Here is a 15,262-nt window from a genome sequence, read left to right on the forward strand (position 1 = left end):
CTATTAGAAGCGCGCGCTGCTGTTATGCCATCTGCATGCGCTCTTAAAGCAGAATGGATTCTGATTGGCTGTCAGTGTTTTTATCGCTCATCATCTGAAACAAAATCGTTCTGAAAGTGATTCCACTGATATTGTTTTTATATTTATATTTTATATTTAGAACGTGTTTTAGAGCTGTATAATACAAAAAAATACAACAATAATACAAAAGAAGTACATAGCCTAAATTAGAAAAAAATATTTTTTTTCTTAAAGTGTTGTGAGACAATCTTTTTTCCACTTTTAGTGAGCAATAATTTGTAATATCAGTATTTAGGTAGACATACCGTATTATAGCCCAGGTGTCATAATCAGTCTGATGAAATGATTCTAGTTTGTGTGGCTCCTGTCTTTGTAATATATCTATAATATCCCCTTTATTGTGCAGGTCATTGACAAAATGATGAATCTGGAGATTCATGAATGCAATTTAAAACTCTATAGATAGCAATTGTGTGGCCTGGAGTTGATTTCTAGAGAATAGAATTTCAACTCATCCCTGAGTTTTTAAAAGAAAACAGAAACATGCATTTACAGACATTTAGATTTTATTTCATTATTACAAGCTTGTTGTCACGTTCTGTGGCTGTGATCAAAGCACACAATGATAGAGAGTTCACAACAGTTCTTTTTTAAACCAAAATCCAAGAGAAAAACTAGGAGATATGTTTTCAACCAACATGCAAACACAAACATTACCAGACAAAGGCGCTAAAAACTGAGGGCATATATACACAGAGCAAACAAAGGGTAACTAAACAAAGAACACCTGAACTGAATGAATCAAACAATGTGTAGCCATGGAAACAAACAAGCAGGGATGGAGAGAACAGAACGAATTAACATACTAGAAAACTAAAGCCTTGTCCAAATACCCACACTTGCGGTCTTTGCACTTGACCACTTGTCTACTTACATGATGTATTTCCACATGTACAAAATACACATAGCCTACTCATCTTTGCATCAATAAAATGTGCAACACTTTATATTTTACTATCAAATTATATGTAATATATAAGTAATTTAACTTACAGTCGTATGTTTTCCTTGACATCTCGCGATTTCGGAGCATGCGAGATCCCGAACATAATGCATGATGGGATACGCTTAGCCTCGAATACCGCTCAGAAGCGGTATTCGAGGTAGCGTGGGTTTAGTGTGCATTAAGGGCACTGCACTTGGGCATTTTTAAGACATGGGACAGTCTTGCGGACTTACTTCCTGTCGCGTACACGAGCTCTCAAGTGGCCAATACCGCAAGTGTGGGTATTTGGACAAGGCACATCTATGAAACTCAGGCATGAATGGAACAGAAAAAAAAAGAAGACAAAAACAAACTCAGAATGTGACACTTGTTTAATAATTTGAGGAAATAATTTGCATCCTAATCATCCATCCTATGTTTCGTCTCTACACCATTCCCGTTCTGGACCTTAAATTGTCATGCATGTTTCATGCACAACATTACTCACAGATATAGCCTTTTATGAGTTTGAATTCCTTCTCCTTTTCCAAACCTGTCCTACTTTTGGTAAAAGAGAAATCCCTGATTGCAATTGAAATTTGTTAATGTTTTGATTTAGAATGTGATACTGGACAGTATTCATGTAGATGGTAATGCATTTTCTATGATGGCACACATCAACCACAGATTCTTTCAAATCGTTCTTTAAGGCACAGGCTAGGTGTTTCAGAGCCATTGTCAGAAGAGTTGGTGTAAGTGGGCAGCCTTCTCTAAGCTCTTTATATTGGCCAGTGCTTGGAAGCAGCTTTTCCAAAATCTTGAAATCGCGTGGGGGCGATGGATGGATGCGCTTCAGTGATTTTAAAGCTTGTCTTAAATAATCTCTTTTGATTTTTTTGGGCGTGCTGCGAAAGCTAACAATGATGAAGAGTTTGCAGCTCATTTTCATTGGTTTGCTTTTGAATGAGGGCTGAAGAAATTTTTCCATTCGCCTAAGAAGTATTGTGGCAAGTATCATGTACTCTGCTCTAAAGTAGTACCTTCCGTTTTCTTTCACACTGTCAGTGAAGCCCTTAGGAATTCCTCCTCTAATCATTGTGTTAAAAAGCTCTTTAAGTTCTTGTGATTTTTGCTCTTTGTTAATCTTAATTGTTTGCACATTTTCCCCAAGTGGGGTTTCATATTCTACAAGCGACATTAACGCTTTCAAAACTTCAGCTTCACTAATTTCACCTGGTATCCTCTTATAAGGCCTCTTTTCAATGACCATATTCTTTATGCCACTGGAACATGCTGTCGGGTCATTTGAGAGAACTGTTGTGGTGTTATTTGGTTTTGGCAAACACAGACTCAGAACTACAGGGTGGTGATCTGATATATTATGCCTTGGAACCTTGGGGATTTCACAGCTCTCAGCAAGCCACAGTTCATTCCGCTGCATGAAGACCATGTCTAGTCTTGATGCACCCCTCCTCTTCGTTTTCTTCTGACCTGGTGTTTTTTTGATTTGCTGTTTGGATATTTTCCACGGAAAACGAGTGAATGAATCTCTCTCATAAGGATTGTTTTGTCCCCAGATGTCTACAAGCATTAAAGATGAGATGAAATCCTCGAGATAAGGTCTAAGGGGCTCTGTATTTCCTGTTGGATACTCCCGGTCAAGATCTGGGTTTAGAACAGTATTGAAATCCCCTGCAACTATCAAGACACCTTTGGCAGTCTGATATAGATATTCAGAAAGACACTGCAACACCTTGTGTTCATCTGCATGGTTGTATACATTAACTAGAGTGAAGCATTTACTGTATAATTTGCAAATGAGTACAATGTAGCTGCCTGTGGGGTCCATGTCATGTTTTATATACTCAAAAGGCAAATCATTTTTTATCAATATTGCAACACCTTTGCTACGTGGATGATGAACACTATAAAATGCTTTCCAACCATGAATGTCTTCAACATGTTTAACGTTATTGATACCTATATGTGTCTCTTGAAGAAATGCAACAGATGCTTGTTGTTCATTCAGCCACTGACAAATCATTTCTTTTTTCTGTTGGACATCAGCAGTGTCTCTAATTCCACAAGTGTTCCATGTGATAAGTTTCAAAGGTCCGGCCATAGTGTCTAGATGAAAATTCAAAAAAGAAAATGACAGTTCTTTGTTAAATTTATATGAACCAGATTGAAGCATTTCTCATATTATTTAATCTGAAATATAATTTCCAACCACAAATTTTTGTAACACCTTTTTTTTTTTATTTTTTATCTTAACTGTGTCGCATGAACAAATTCAGTTTAGTAAGTAACCTATATTTGATTTTTGATTTTGTTTGATGTGACAAAATTCGAAAGGTTTTCCAGGCATTCTCACCAGTCAACTATTTTTAAATGAAGAGAAAAAAAATAAACTTAATTCACCAAATAGTAAAAGTTATGATATTCATTTCAGCACTATAATGTCCAGTGCGCTGTTCCCATTTGAGACAACAAAATGTAAACTAATCTTTTATAATAATTGGATTTAAACAGAAACATAGAAGGTACAGATAAACTGAACAAACAGTTTAGTTACGGTTTCAAATTTAACTCAATTAACAAACTAACTCATACAATCTCTATTAATGAGTCTATAAATACACAAAATATAAAACAATATTATCAGACTTACCTTTTTGATGTTTGGAGGCTGTGAAAAACTCAAGATAATTTTTTGAAGTATGATGTTGTACGATGTTGATGACAAGTGTCAGTGATTATCATTCTCATTTAACCTTTAATATGAGTATCTGTTGCCACTCCTTAAGGAAAGTTGCATGAGTCATCATCAGCATTCTGAACTGATAGTGGTAAAGGGAAAGGTGTGACACTTTGTATATCTGGATCTTGGTTTGAATGTTTGGACCACCTGCTTCTAAATAATAGATATAGCTATTCCAATCATTTCAGAAATTAAGGCACAGAGAGATTGATAGAGAGAACGAGTTGGATTTATGAATGTCAGAATAAGGGCAAACATTAACATTGACTTCATTAACTAAAACACATTCAACATTTGAACCTCTATGTGTGTGCATTTGTAAGTAGCCTATTGTAAGACTGCTCTGTAGAACATTGCTCTTTTCGTAATAAAAATCTATTACAGTTGCAATAAAGATATTGCAATTTCTTTTAAATTGTAATTATGACATAAAATTGTAATGTTTAACTGATAATGGTAGTAATAAAACTGGTGAGTCGACCTTGGTGGTTTTGTGTGTATGTGTAGGCTACACAGAAATACTAGATGACTTTTTCAGGCTTGAATGTAGATTATTTCAATTGTATTTGAACTGTTTTATTTATATTTATAACCATGAGAAAATCTCTAAAAATTCTACTAGTCTTTTTCAATTACATGTTTGAAAGACAATTAAGATGTAACTAAGTGAACAGCCCAAAAAAATAAAATAAAGGTAGGCGGTAGGCCTAATTGACTGATATACTGTAGATGATGATGGTGCTGCTGCTGGTAATCAGAGGTGTAACAGTCCGCGCGTCCGTAAACGAGTCGCTTTATTAGATTACACCGCATCGATTCTCGTTGCCAGACCGCTGACTGATTTCCAGATGGGTGAGGAGATCGATAGTCTTGGATTAAATCTGGCTTGGATATAGAGTAATTTATTGTAATCACCATTTTAAATGTACAACGTGACTACATCGCACCCTTGAGGCCGGAAACCGCCATTGCATTTCATTAACTGTGACGCTGAGTGTGAGTGAAAGAAGATGATCTCTTTTCAACCACTCGCTCTAGACTGCTCTCCAGACGTCAACAAGTAAGTCTAATCGAGTTTTTACATGTTTGTTTCTATGAACAGAAACACTATATAATTCATAAGTCATTTAAAACGATTCGAAATTATTTTAACTAAGTTTGTTTCTAACCTAAAAACTCGGAAGTTGCTGCTAGTGAAGTGCCAAGCAAATTTTTTTTAACCAAAAGATGCAAAACACATTATGGATAATACCAGAAATGATTTGAGAGGAAAAAAAAGACACTTTGATACTGTTTTAATAAAAATCTTAAATACAGCATAGTGACATATTCTCGCTTTCCTTTGCCTACATAAATGGACAGACACAGTACACAAACTACAGGTTTTTCAAGAGGTCTATATCTGATAGGATTTCAGATTCTGTTCCTTCTTCAAAATGTTATCAGTTGCACATCTGTCATCCATTGTGTCTTCTTAAAAAAAAATAAAGATGTGTTTGTTTAGAGAAGCCTGTCATGCCCTTGAGTTGCGTTCCTCCTCCTCATTTTCCAGCTTGTAGGCTGGTTTGTAGCGGGTCACACCTCTCTCGTCCACCATTTTAAGAGATGGATTCCTGCATGTGTTATCCATACTGCCTAAAGAAGTGTATCTATGAGGAAGAGAGATAAGGGCATAAGCAAACCAGGAAGATAATCTCATTTGAACAGTGAATACTGTGAATAGAAGCATCTCACCCTTTGTCATACAGAATACAGTAGGGCACATACAGGGTTCTCAGGAACTCCCAGATGTCATGATAAGTCCATTCCTACAGAGAAAGAGATAATGGATATGAAGCAAATATCTAAATGTAACCTAAGTAACGCCGATCAGGGGTCATTTGTAATTCTAAGAACATGCTGTACTGCCGTGTCTTTTACATAAGCACCACTGATTAGGATGATGGAGTTGCTGCGTAATGATCTTTGAGAGCCTCATTCATCATCATTCACCATCTCTTGGCTGTTTCTGCTGCCAGCTTACATGAGAGTGAGTGGGAGACATGACAGTGATTTACTGACTGTGGAGTCAGTTTAGAGACTACAGGAAAGGTGGGAACATGGGTGAAACCTTTCAGTTTTCTTTTCTTTTTGTCTGTTTTTGGAGTCAGTATCATATACATGCAACACTGAAGTCTAGTAATGACTGCAAAAAATTAAGCTTTGCCATCACAGGAATAAATTAAATTTCAAATTATATTAAAATAGTTATAATACAATTAAACAGTTATTTTAAATTGTAATATTTATGAAAATTTGTACATATTTTAAATATTACTGTTTTTACTATATTTTGATCAAATAAATGCAGCCTTGGTGAGCATTCAAAAACATTTAAAAAATAAAAATAAAAACTTGTCGACCCCAAACTTTTGAACAGTAGTGTGTGTATATTAGGGGTGTAACAATACATTATATTGAGATATTGCGATATAAAAATGTGATATGTATCATTGATGTAAACAATATGATTTGCGATATAGTTAGTTTTATCCAAGACTCATCTTACTGTATTTATAAGGTATAATTCGGCCAAAAGTTTAAATTCTGTTATCATGTACTCACCCTCATGTCGTTTCAAACCTAAGATTTTCGTTCAACTTCCAAACACAGATAGAAGATATTATGAAACCTGAGAGATATCTGTCCCTCCGTTTAAAGTCCATTCCTCTAACACTTAAAAGATCCAGAAAAAAAAAAAAAAAAGTCATAAAGGCATCATAAAAATAATTAATTGAGTGGTCTAATCCAAATCCAAGTCTTCTGAAGAGACATGATGAACAGATTTACAATGGCGCACATACTGTAGTAAACACGGACGTACAAATGCTTACGTGACGCGCGAAAACAACATGAGAGCAAATGCAGAAAACATTTTTTTGGATGAACTAAGTACAGTTTGGGAATGGCTTTCTTGCGACTAGAACCGCATTGATAATCTGAAGCGCATACGCACTGCTGGAACGGCCCTCGTCAAAGTGAAAGCGCAAACATCATTTAAATCACCATATCAGTTTTAGTAGTATGATTATTCTAAGCATTTTAGATAGTTTATTCTTTTATGTATAGTGCATTAATAGCGGGCGAGGCGGGACATAGCGAGCACCGGGAGATTCTGTGTGAGTCTATTATTTTAATAATAATAACAACAACAACAACAACAACAACTCACCATTATTTTGGCTTAAAATATCATGATAGTATCGTATCATGAGTTCAGTATTGTGATTTGTATCGAATCGTTACATGTGTATCTTTATACCCCCAGTGTACAGTATCTCACAAAAGTGAGTACATTTCAGCAACAATACTATAATACAGGGACAATACTATAGAAATGAAACTTGGATATATTTTAGAGTAGTCAATGTGCTGCTTGTATAGTAGTACAGATTTACTGTCTTCTGAAAATATCTTAACATACAGCCATTATTGTCAAAATAGCTGGCAACAAAAGTGAGTACACCCTAAGTGATAACAGTTGTATGTCGTTTAACCATGCAAAGCCACATGTCCTATTCGTCATGTTCATGTTTTTGTTTGCTTGACAGGACCATACATGATCGGTAACACCATGAAACTGAGTTACAGCACAGTGGCCAGGGTCATAGAGAGAGGTTTTCCAAGACGGGTTCCACTCAGAACAGGCCAAAGAAGTTGAATCAAAGACCTTGAGTTGAGACCTTGTGCTGTGCATCAGGTGCAGAAGCTGGCTTCAAAAAACAGATGCATGAGTGCTGCCAGCATTGCTTTAGAGGTTGCAGAAGCAGAAGCTTGTCAGTGCTCAGACCAAACGCCGCACACTGCAACAAGTCGGTCTGCATGACCATCGTCCCAGAAGGAAGCCTCTTCTGAAGCTGGCTCACAAGAAAGCCCGCAAATGGTTTGCTGAAGACAACCTGTCCAAGAGCATGAATTACTGGAACCATGTCCTGTGGTCTGATGAGACTAAGATAAACTTGTTTGGCTCAAATGCGTGGCGACGCCCTGGTTAGGAGTACCAAGAAAATTGTGTCTTGCCTACAGTCAAGCATGGTGGTGGTAGCTTCATGGTCTGGGGCTGCATGAGTGCTGCTGGTACTGGGGAGCTGTGCTTCATTGAGGGAAACATGGATTCCAACATGTACTGTGACGTTCTGAAGCAGAACATGATGCCCTCCCTGCAGAGGAAGCTGAAGGTGATGGAGTGGCCAAGTATGTCTCCAGACCTGAACCCTATTGAGCATCTGTGGGGCATCCTCAAGTGGAAGGTGGAGAAGCACCACGTGTCTAACATCCAGCAGCTCCGTGATGTCATTATGGAGAAGTGGAAGAGGATCCCAGCAAAAACCTGTGCAGCTCTGGTGAATTCTATGCCCAGGAGGATTAAGGCAGTGCTAGATAACAATGGTGCTCACACAAAATATTGACACTTTGGACACAGTTTTGACATGTTCACTTAGGGTGTACTCACTTTTGTTCTCAGTTATTTAGACAATAATGGCTGTATGTTGAGTTATTTTCAGAGGACAGTAAATCTGTACTGCTATACAAGCTGCACATTGTCTACTCTAAAGTATATCCAATTTTCATTTCTATAGTATTGTCCCTTGAGAACACATAATAAAATGGTTGCTGAAATGTGAGGGGTGTACTCACTTTTGTGAGATACTGTAAATGTATATATATATTTTTCCCCCCTCACCAGTAGTGGGTTGACCCTCATGTAATCAGGCCAGCCCGGGTCGGTGGGACATAGGGGTGTCAGTGTGTGTGAATAAGGGTCGGTCCGTCTTGTTCCCATCAGGACTGCCCGTAAATCCGGCCTCCTTTCCTGGACCTCATTCAGAGCCTGCCGAATACTACCCTCCACTGAGAACAGCTCCAGGTCATACCTACAGAAGAGAGAGGAAGACATGTGCCAAATAATTGCACCTATGGAGCTTTGATGGACACTGATAAATTAATGAGGCTGGATGGGATGGATCCATGGTCAACTCATCGTGGTTAACAGACTGCATCTGGCTTGTCAGTGGCAGTACAGAGCTGTTACGGTTTACAGATGGCACTTCTCGAATTAATGTCTGTCTCACAAGTGAGTTGAACTTGAGACTGATGGGTACCAGATCCCATTTTATACATGTGGGTAAACAAGCATGACTGGTGATTCTAACATCAGTAACATAACAAATGATTAAAGCCTTTTTGGAAAACGTCACAATTCAGAAATTGTCCAAACAGTTGTTTAAATCAGAAAAGACTAAATCATATGTTTGCATATTCTGTTTCCTGATGCAGCCAAACAGTTCTGGGAGAGATGCCAGAGGCACAAGTCTGTGATTTACCTACTCAGGGGGAAAGAAAACCATTCCAGATTTCTGTTATCCCCTTTAAATCATTGCTGTACCTATTTTATTTTAGTTTTGAAAGGCACCTTGTCTTACCTTTTAATTGTATCCTGCAAAAACCTCTCCATTTCTGGAAAAGGAGAGACAACTCGAATGTACAGAGCTTTCAGTTTATCTTTACCATCTGGAAACCGCCTGAGAAAGAGGAAAAAAAAAAAAAAAAAAAAAAAAAAAAAAAAGTAAAATTATATCTGAATTCTTCACTAATTTACTGATAATTCCATGTGATATAGTAAAGCCCATGTAAGCAAGGCATGAGAACAGCCTGCTGAGTCCTAGCGCAAGTCAGGTGAAAGTGCCAGTAAACACTGAAATTAGCTCAGCATGAGCTTTGGATATCTGTGAAACTTCAGCAAGTCCATGCTGTTTCTTTATAAAAAAAAAAGAAAAAAAAAAAGACATATTTGCTAATTACTTGGACATAAAATCCAACTCACAGCATTTACAAATACATATGGTGCCCCAAAATGTATTTGGACCCTTAAGCCACACTGAATTCATACATACAAAATATCAAACCACATGCAAACAATTGATGCTAGGCCTTTGGGCATATTTATTTTTTTTGTTCTAAACCATTTTTATGCATTTACATCTTAAGGTGATTATTAGTGGATGAAGGAAGTCAGTTCTCCTCAATTTCACACAGGTGTCTTAGCAGAATAACTGCAGGAACAGTTCATCACATTAACTATGGAAACAGCGATAACTGCTAATGTTTGATGTTTCCTATGTGGTTTAATAGTGGAGTTTTTCAATTTATGAGTAAAATAAAGCCTGTGGTAAACATAACTTGATGATACTTCGGTGTTTTGCTCTATAACATAAGCTACACACACTAGCTATGTTACCATCCAAAGCTGCGAATTTAACTTGTGTGTAAAAACTGGAATATTGCATAAAACATTTGCAAATAAAGCAGCGTTTCCATCTAATGAGCCAAAAAGAACAAAATCATCACTTCCTGATAATCTGGTGCTAAATATAATAATATATAAGAGAAGTAAAGAGAAGCCACTATATATAATCATTTTCGTATACAATATATTACTTGTGTCAGAGCGTGCAGACGAAACGCAATAAAAGCATTATCTTGCTTTCTGAGGCAGATGCCTGCTGTTTGGGAACGCAGTTGCGTAAGACAGTTCTGGAAGGTAATTATACCACTTTGATGACAGACTTTGCTCATGCATTTCAGAACAACCAAAACAGCATTTCAGATGCTGTGCAAAAAGACCGGTCCACTGGTTAGTCCAGTTATGCCATCCCATTGTGCAGTCATGATTTTTTTGATGCGCATCGAGGAATTTATTTGGTAAATGTGTTTCCATCGTAGTTAATGTGCATGTTTTCTTATCGGATTAAAAAAAAGTGCATCAGACTCAAAGTTTTTTTTAATGCGCATTTTTAGAATTTAGAATTCTGCCATTTCCATCCAACTTTTTATGTGATATCCCAAAATGCACATAAAAATAGGTGGATGGAAACATTGCTAATCACACTCCCAAACTGTCTTATCTACTAAATAATCTAGTAAAACTGAACATAACTGCTTAAAAATTCATGTTTTCAGTATGGGTAATTTACGTTGTAGAACAAAACTTAAAGTATCGTCAAGTTATGTTATAAATGGAAAAACCCTAATATAAAACCCCATAGGAAAATCTCAAGGGAACCAGGGGCAGGGCTTTGACATCAGACCTGCACCACTCTATACCAGTCTTAAATTCAAATTGCATATTTGGACATTTTTTGGAAGGTTTGCTTATCTTAAGGAATAGTTCACATCAGAATGAAAATGTATTTACTCAGCCTCATGTCATTCAAGATATATGAATTTATTTCTTCTGTGAAACACAAAAGCATTTATTTTGAAAAAAAAAGAAAGAAAGTCAAATTCAAGTCAGTGGGGTCCAGTGTTGTTCTGGACCCCTTTGACTTTCAATATAGCTTTATTGTATCTTCTTTTGTGTTCAACAGAATAAAGAAATTCGTACAGGTTTGTAACAACACATTTTTGTGGTAATTATCACTTTAAAACAAATGCCATTTGGTTTGATATTTTATTATTTATTAAAGACAGTTAATATACATTTTATTGTTTATTAATTAAATTTTAACTTTAATTGTACTTGAAGTGTACAAATAAGTTGTACAAATAAATTTCTTTTGTCAACTGTAATTTAATTAGGCCCATAAGGTCCCTTTTGTCAACCCCTTGTCTTTAATTTTGCCTCTCTTACCGTTTTAGAGCAGCATAAAATAAATGCAGTAGAGCTGTGCAGTCCTTGCCACCGTTGAAGCCAACACAGAGCTCATTAACTGAGTATTTATCCAGCGCCATCTCAATGGTCCCCAATGCTGCAGCTACTTTCTTCCCAAGCAGTGTCTCTGTGAGATATTTAATGATTTAAGATTCTCTTACAGCTAATTTCACACATTTAACAAGGTTATTTTCAATTGACTGTAAACTGGTCAAGATCAAACACACATAACTGACCAGCAACAGCTCATAAATGTGGTTAGAAAGAAGCTTACCGCTTTTCGAGAGAGAGTACACCTCTTCAGGTGCGATTGACACTGGGTCAGTAATGAGAGGAACCACAGATCCTTCAGGTAGCTCTTTTATCAGTTGCGTTCGTGCCCGATCCACCTCCTCCACACTGTCTGAGTCCAGAACCAGTCGCACACGATGATAATTACTAAGCCAGTCTGGGTAAGATCCCAGAGAGACACTCTTCCCCCAACCTGCCTGCAGTTTTGTGAGACTCGGGGCGATCTCAGTCTCATCCGCATCCACAAACACCTCACGGGTGTGAAAGATGGTACCAGAACCTGAAAACAGATGGGTTAGTCCGTTGAACGATCGTTCCAGCAGAGAGGGGATGCCGGGAAATATGTATACATTTCGGACACTGACTAGAGGGAAGCGATTTCGCTGGCCTGTCTGAGGGTCTATGCCAAAATTGAGTTTGGCAGAAACGGGGACCATGGCAAGCTTCATGGGGGCACTGTTAGGAGTGACGGTGCCAAAGAACCCCTCCACTAGCTTTGTCAGTTCAGGGTGGGCATGCAGACCTTCGCCAAATGCCATAGCGACACTTTCAAAAGTGACATCGTCATGGGTGGGACCGATGCCGCCGGATGTGATGAGGTGAGTAACGGAGGACGAAAGCTGGGCTACTTCTTTAGCGATGACTTCCTGGACGTCAGGTACCACAGTGATTCGCTCTACCGTGACACCAAGTTTACGAAGTCCACGGCACAGGAAGGCACTGTTAGTGTCGACAGTGTGACCCTGCAATGTAAGCATATAAACCAAAAGTTTTTAACATATTGCTTTTTTAAGTAAATCTAAAAGAGTATAATTTCTGCTCTAAACGTGGAAACCTGTACTGTTAATGGTCGGAAAATAGGTAAGCAAAATCCATATAGAGCTAATATAAATGTCATATAAATAACAGTCCATACAAGACAAAGGGTTAATTGTGACTATTATTAAAAAATATTGTAATTTACCTTGAGGATCTCATCTCCTATGATGAGAATAGCTGCTGTGACAGCACCATCTTTCTGCGTGGAGGATGCATTGCAGTTCTGAGCCATTGGGATGATTTGGGCTCCGACTTGCTGAACCCTCTTAACTGCTCTCCTAATCTTAGGCAATGCCTGCAGCATTCAGCCGAAAATGATGACACAGAAGAAAGGCAGAGAAAGGAAAAGGAAGAGACAGATGGAGATGGTCTGTTGGGAACAAGCACAAAAGTCTGAGCAATAAGACTAATCTTCTGACTTGACTTCTGAAGCCACAAATTAGTGTTTAATTTCAAGAAAACATGAAATCAAGAGGTACCTTTAATTTTAATGAACAGATTTTCTTCAAACTTATGGCTGCATGATTAATCGAAATAAACCAAAGTCGCAACATGCAAATATTAGATTACAAAAGCTGCAATTTAAATAAATATATGCTCTGAAGGTTTCAGAGTGAAGCACGGCACTGTGTTCATTTACATTCAAGCAGCTCATGATCCATCGTTTTCAGCGTCAGAGCAGCTCGAGTCACAGTAATTGACGCTCCACACGATCTCCTGTCTGCAAGTACTCTGAGTTTAGTTCACTTATGCCATAAATTTGGAAATGCAACATGCACCAACAATCTTCAAAAACCTGTTTTCCACCAAAAAAAAGTTTGATGGTAAAAGTTTCAAAAAGCATAAATTAAGACATAAGTACATGTTACAGTTATCCTATATAATTTATTATTGTAATATTTTCTTAAATACTCAATTCGCCTATTTAGCAGTGAAATATTACAACAGTACTATTATTGTTTTGTTTAATATTTTATTTAATAATAATAATAATAATAATAAACTACAATAACAATAATCATTACTATAATTATTGTTGTATTATTGATATATAAATTACACAATTTTTGGCCAAAATGGTGTAGTCTTACAAACATGCACAGGAAACCTGGAGCTTTAAACAACTGCATTTTTATTTGCAAATCGCAATTTTATTAGGAAAATTTGTAAAATGGTACGTCCCAGGACAGAACATTCTTGTAGCTGTATAATTATATCTGAGTCACTGAATCAGTGGTAACTGGTCTGTGACAGCAGCTGGATGTTTATAGGAATAACAAATTTATCCTAAGCAGAGAAACACGCGTTTGTTGGCAAAATGGTTTGCTTCCCTTACCTGTTATGCATGTAACTGAATTATGCCGTTAGTCCGGATGGCGTGGCCACCTAAATGTATTCAAGGAACCACTTATTCAAGTCTTACTCAGTCTTATTCAAGACTGAGTCAGGAAAATCAATGATTGCATTACAGTTGGTCAAACTTAAGTTACAGTCTCCTTTCTCAAGGTACTGTCACGGTCATGCGAGTAATACCAAAGTCCCAAGTGCACCGCATGTTCCTGCCATGAAAACTATGAGCAAGTCAGCCGTAAACATTTATACACTAGTTAATACAATGCGCAGATAAAGTGCTGAATCGTAATTCTGCTTTTAAAAAGTTGCTTGATTCGTAAATATTTCCTATCGAACGAGAAAAGACCCTAACAACGCACGTAACATCAGTAAGGAAAACTTAGTTGCGCTCCTCCGGTCACGTGACGCGTGTTAGCCAATTAAAACGAGGTGCTGCATTACTTCCTTAATAAACAGACCAATCAGCGCAGCGAGGGCGGGAACTTCTTCGGGAAGTGAAAGCAGACTATTTGCAGACATTCTTTATAAAATTTCGTTGTTTCTGCGTAATTTGTACATGCTACATGTAAGTGTTCCTATGAAAACGAAGGACTAAACTTTTTTTTTTGTGAAAATACAACTTAGTCATGTGACCAAATGAAAGCAGCTTTGATACAAAAATGTGTCAGACGGTTACATTTGTTTGATTTTCTGTCATTTTAATAGTACGACATGTATAGCATGTTTATATGGGACGTCTACGCATACCGCACACTATACTAAATGCACTGTATTACTGCTGGAAATAAATGATGTAGCACCCATTGCACCACAGTTAAATTTAAAGCTCTATAACTACACTTTTTTTAAACAATAACGTAGGTCGACCACACTTGAGATGCTCCCCACCGTCATGGAAACTCATGATTATGCCAAATCTTTATTTCCACACCCACCTCAGTTTGTTGTTGTACAAACAGCTTGGGTACAGCTGTTGATTTCAATCGTCTTTTATTTCCTTTGGCTACACTAAAATCGGCTGGTGAAAAATGTTCGCTGCACACCCTCAATCCACGGATAGACTGAATGGGTGATCTATCTCGACGAAGAGCGAGCAGCCACCGATTCAATCGTTTTAGATCATGCAGGGGCAATGTGTGAAAAGTCAAACTTTCCTCCTGCATTGATGCCCACTGACGGAGTCTCAATGATTTCTCTCGGTTGAAGCATCCAGGATAAGCACACACGCGCACCATTTTGAAAAATCCACCGCCACGCGCAACCAATAAAGTTTGCGTGCACTTTCTTCTCTGTTGTGAAAACAGCTACTCAGTTTGTAGTCCTTCTCCTTCTTCTTCTTCTT

General features: G+C 37.6%; 2 protein-coding genes across 9 annotated transcripts; both read right to left on the reverse strand.

Annotated features, from left to right (window-relative positions):
- Positions 1-579: 579 nt before the first annotated feature.
- On the reverse strand, positions 580-3,772 carry LOC127497928 (uncharacterized). The gene is made up of 2 exons (XM_051866768.1): positions 3,678-3,772; positions 580-3,133 (listed from the first exon to the last, which is right to left on the reverse strand). Exon 2 carries the CDS (start codon positions 3,126-3,128, stop codon positions 1,527-1,529), a length of 1,602 nt encoding a protein of 533 aa, XP_051722728.1. The 5' UTR covers positions 3,129-3,133; positions 3,678-3,772; the 3' UTR covers positions 580-1,526.
- Positions 3,773-5,045: 1,273 nt separating this feature from the next.
- flad1 (flavin adenine dinucleotide synthetase 1) lies at positions 5,046-15,262 on the reverse strand. 8 transcript variants are annotated; one of them, XM_051866755.1, is made up of 9 exons: positions 13,904-14,837; positions 13,208-13,288; positions 12,713-12,937; positions 11,732-12,491; positions 11,437-11,584; positions 9,230-9,328; positions 8,491-8,680; positions 5,502-5,575; positions 5,046-5,416 (listed from the first exon to the last, which is right to left on the reverse strand). In XM_051866755.1, the coding sequence occupies exons 3-9, from the start codon at positions 12,869-12,871 to the stop codon at positions 5,281-5,283; spliced, it is 1,566 nt and encodes a 521-aa protein (XP_051722715.1). In that variant the 5' UTR covers positions 12,872-12,937; positions 13,208-13,288; positions 13,904-14,837; the 3' UTR covers positions 5,046-5,280. The 8 variants fall into 8 exon arrangements, with proteins under 8 accessions (XP_051722715.1, XP_051722713.1, XP_051722709.1 ...); XM_051866753.1 differs by having other exon boundaries at positions 13,208-13,363; XM_051866749.1 differs by lacking the exons at positions 13,208-13,288; positions 13,904-14,837 and adding an exon at positions 14,856-15,259 and having other exon boundaries at positions 12,713-12,862.

The sequence above is a fragment of the Ctenopharyngodon idella genome, chromosome 16 (assembly GCF_019924925.1).
Source record: "Ctenopharyngodon idella isolate HZGC_01 chromosome 16, HZGC01, whole genome shotgun sequence".
Lineage (NCBI taxonomy): Eukaryota > Metazoa > Chordata > Actinopteri > Cypriniformes > Xenocyprididae > Ctenopharyngodon > Ctenopharyngodon idella.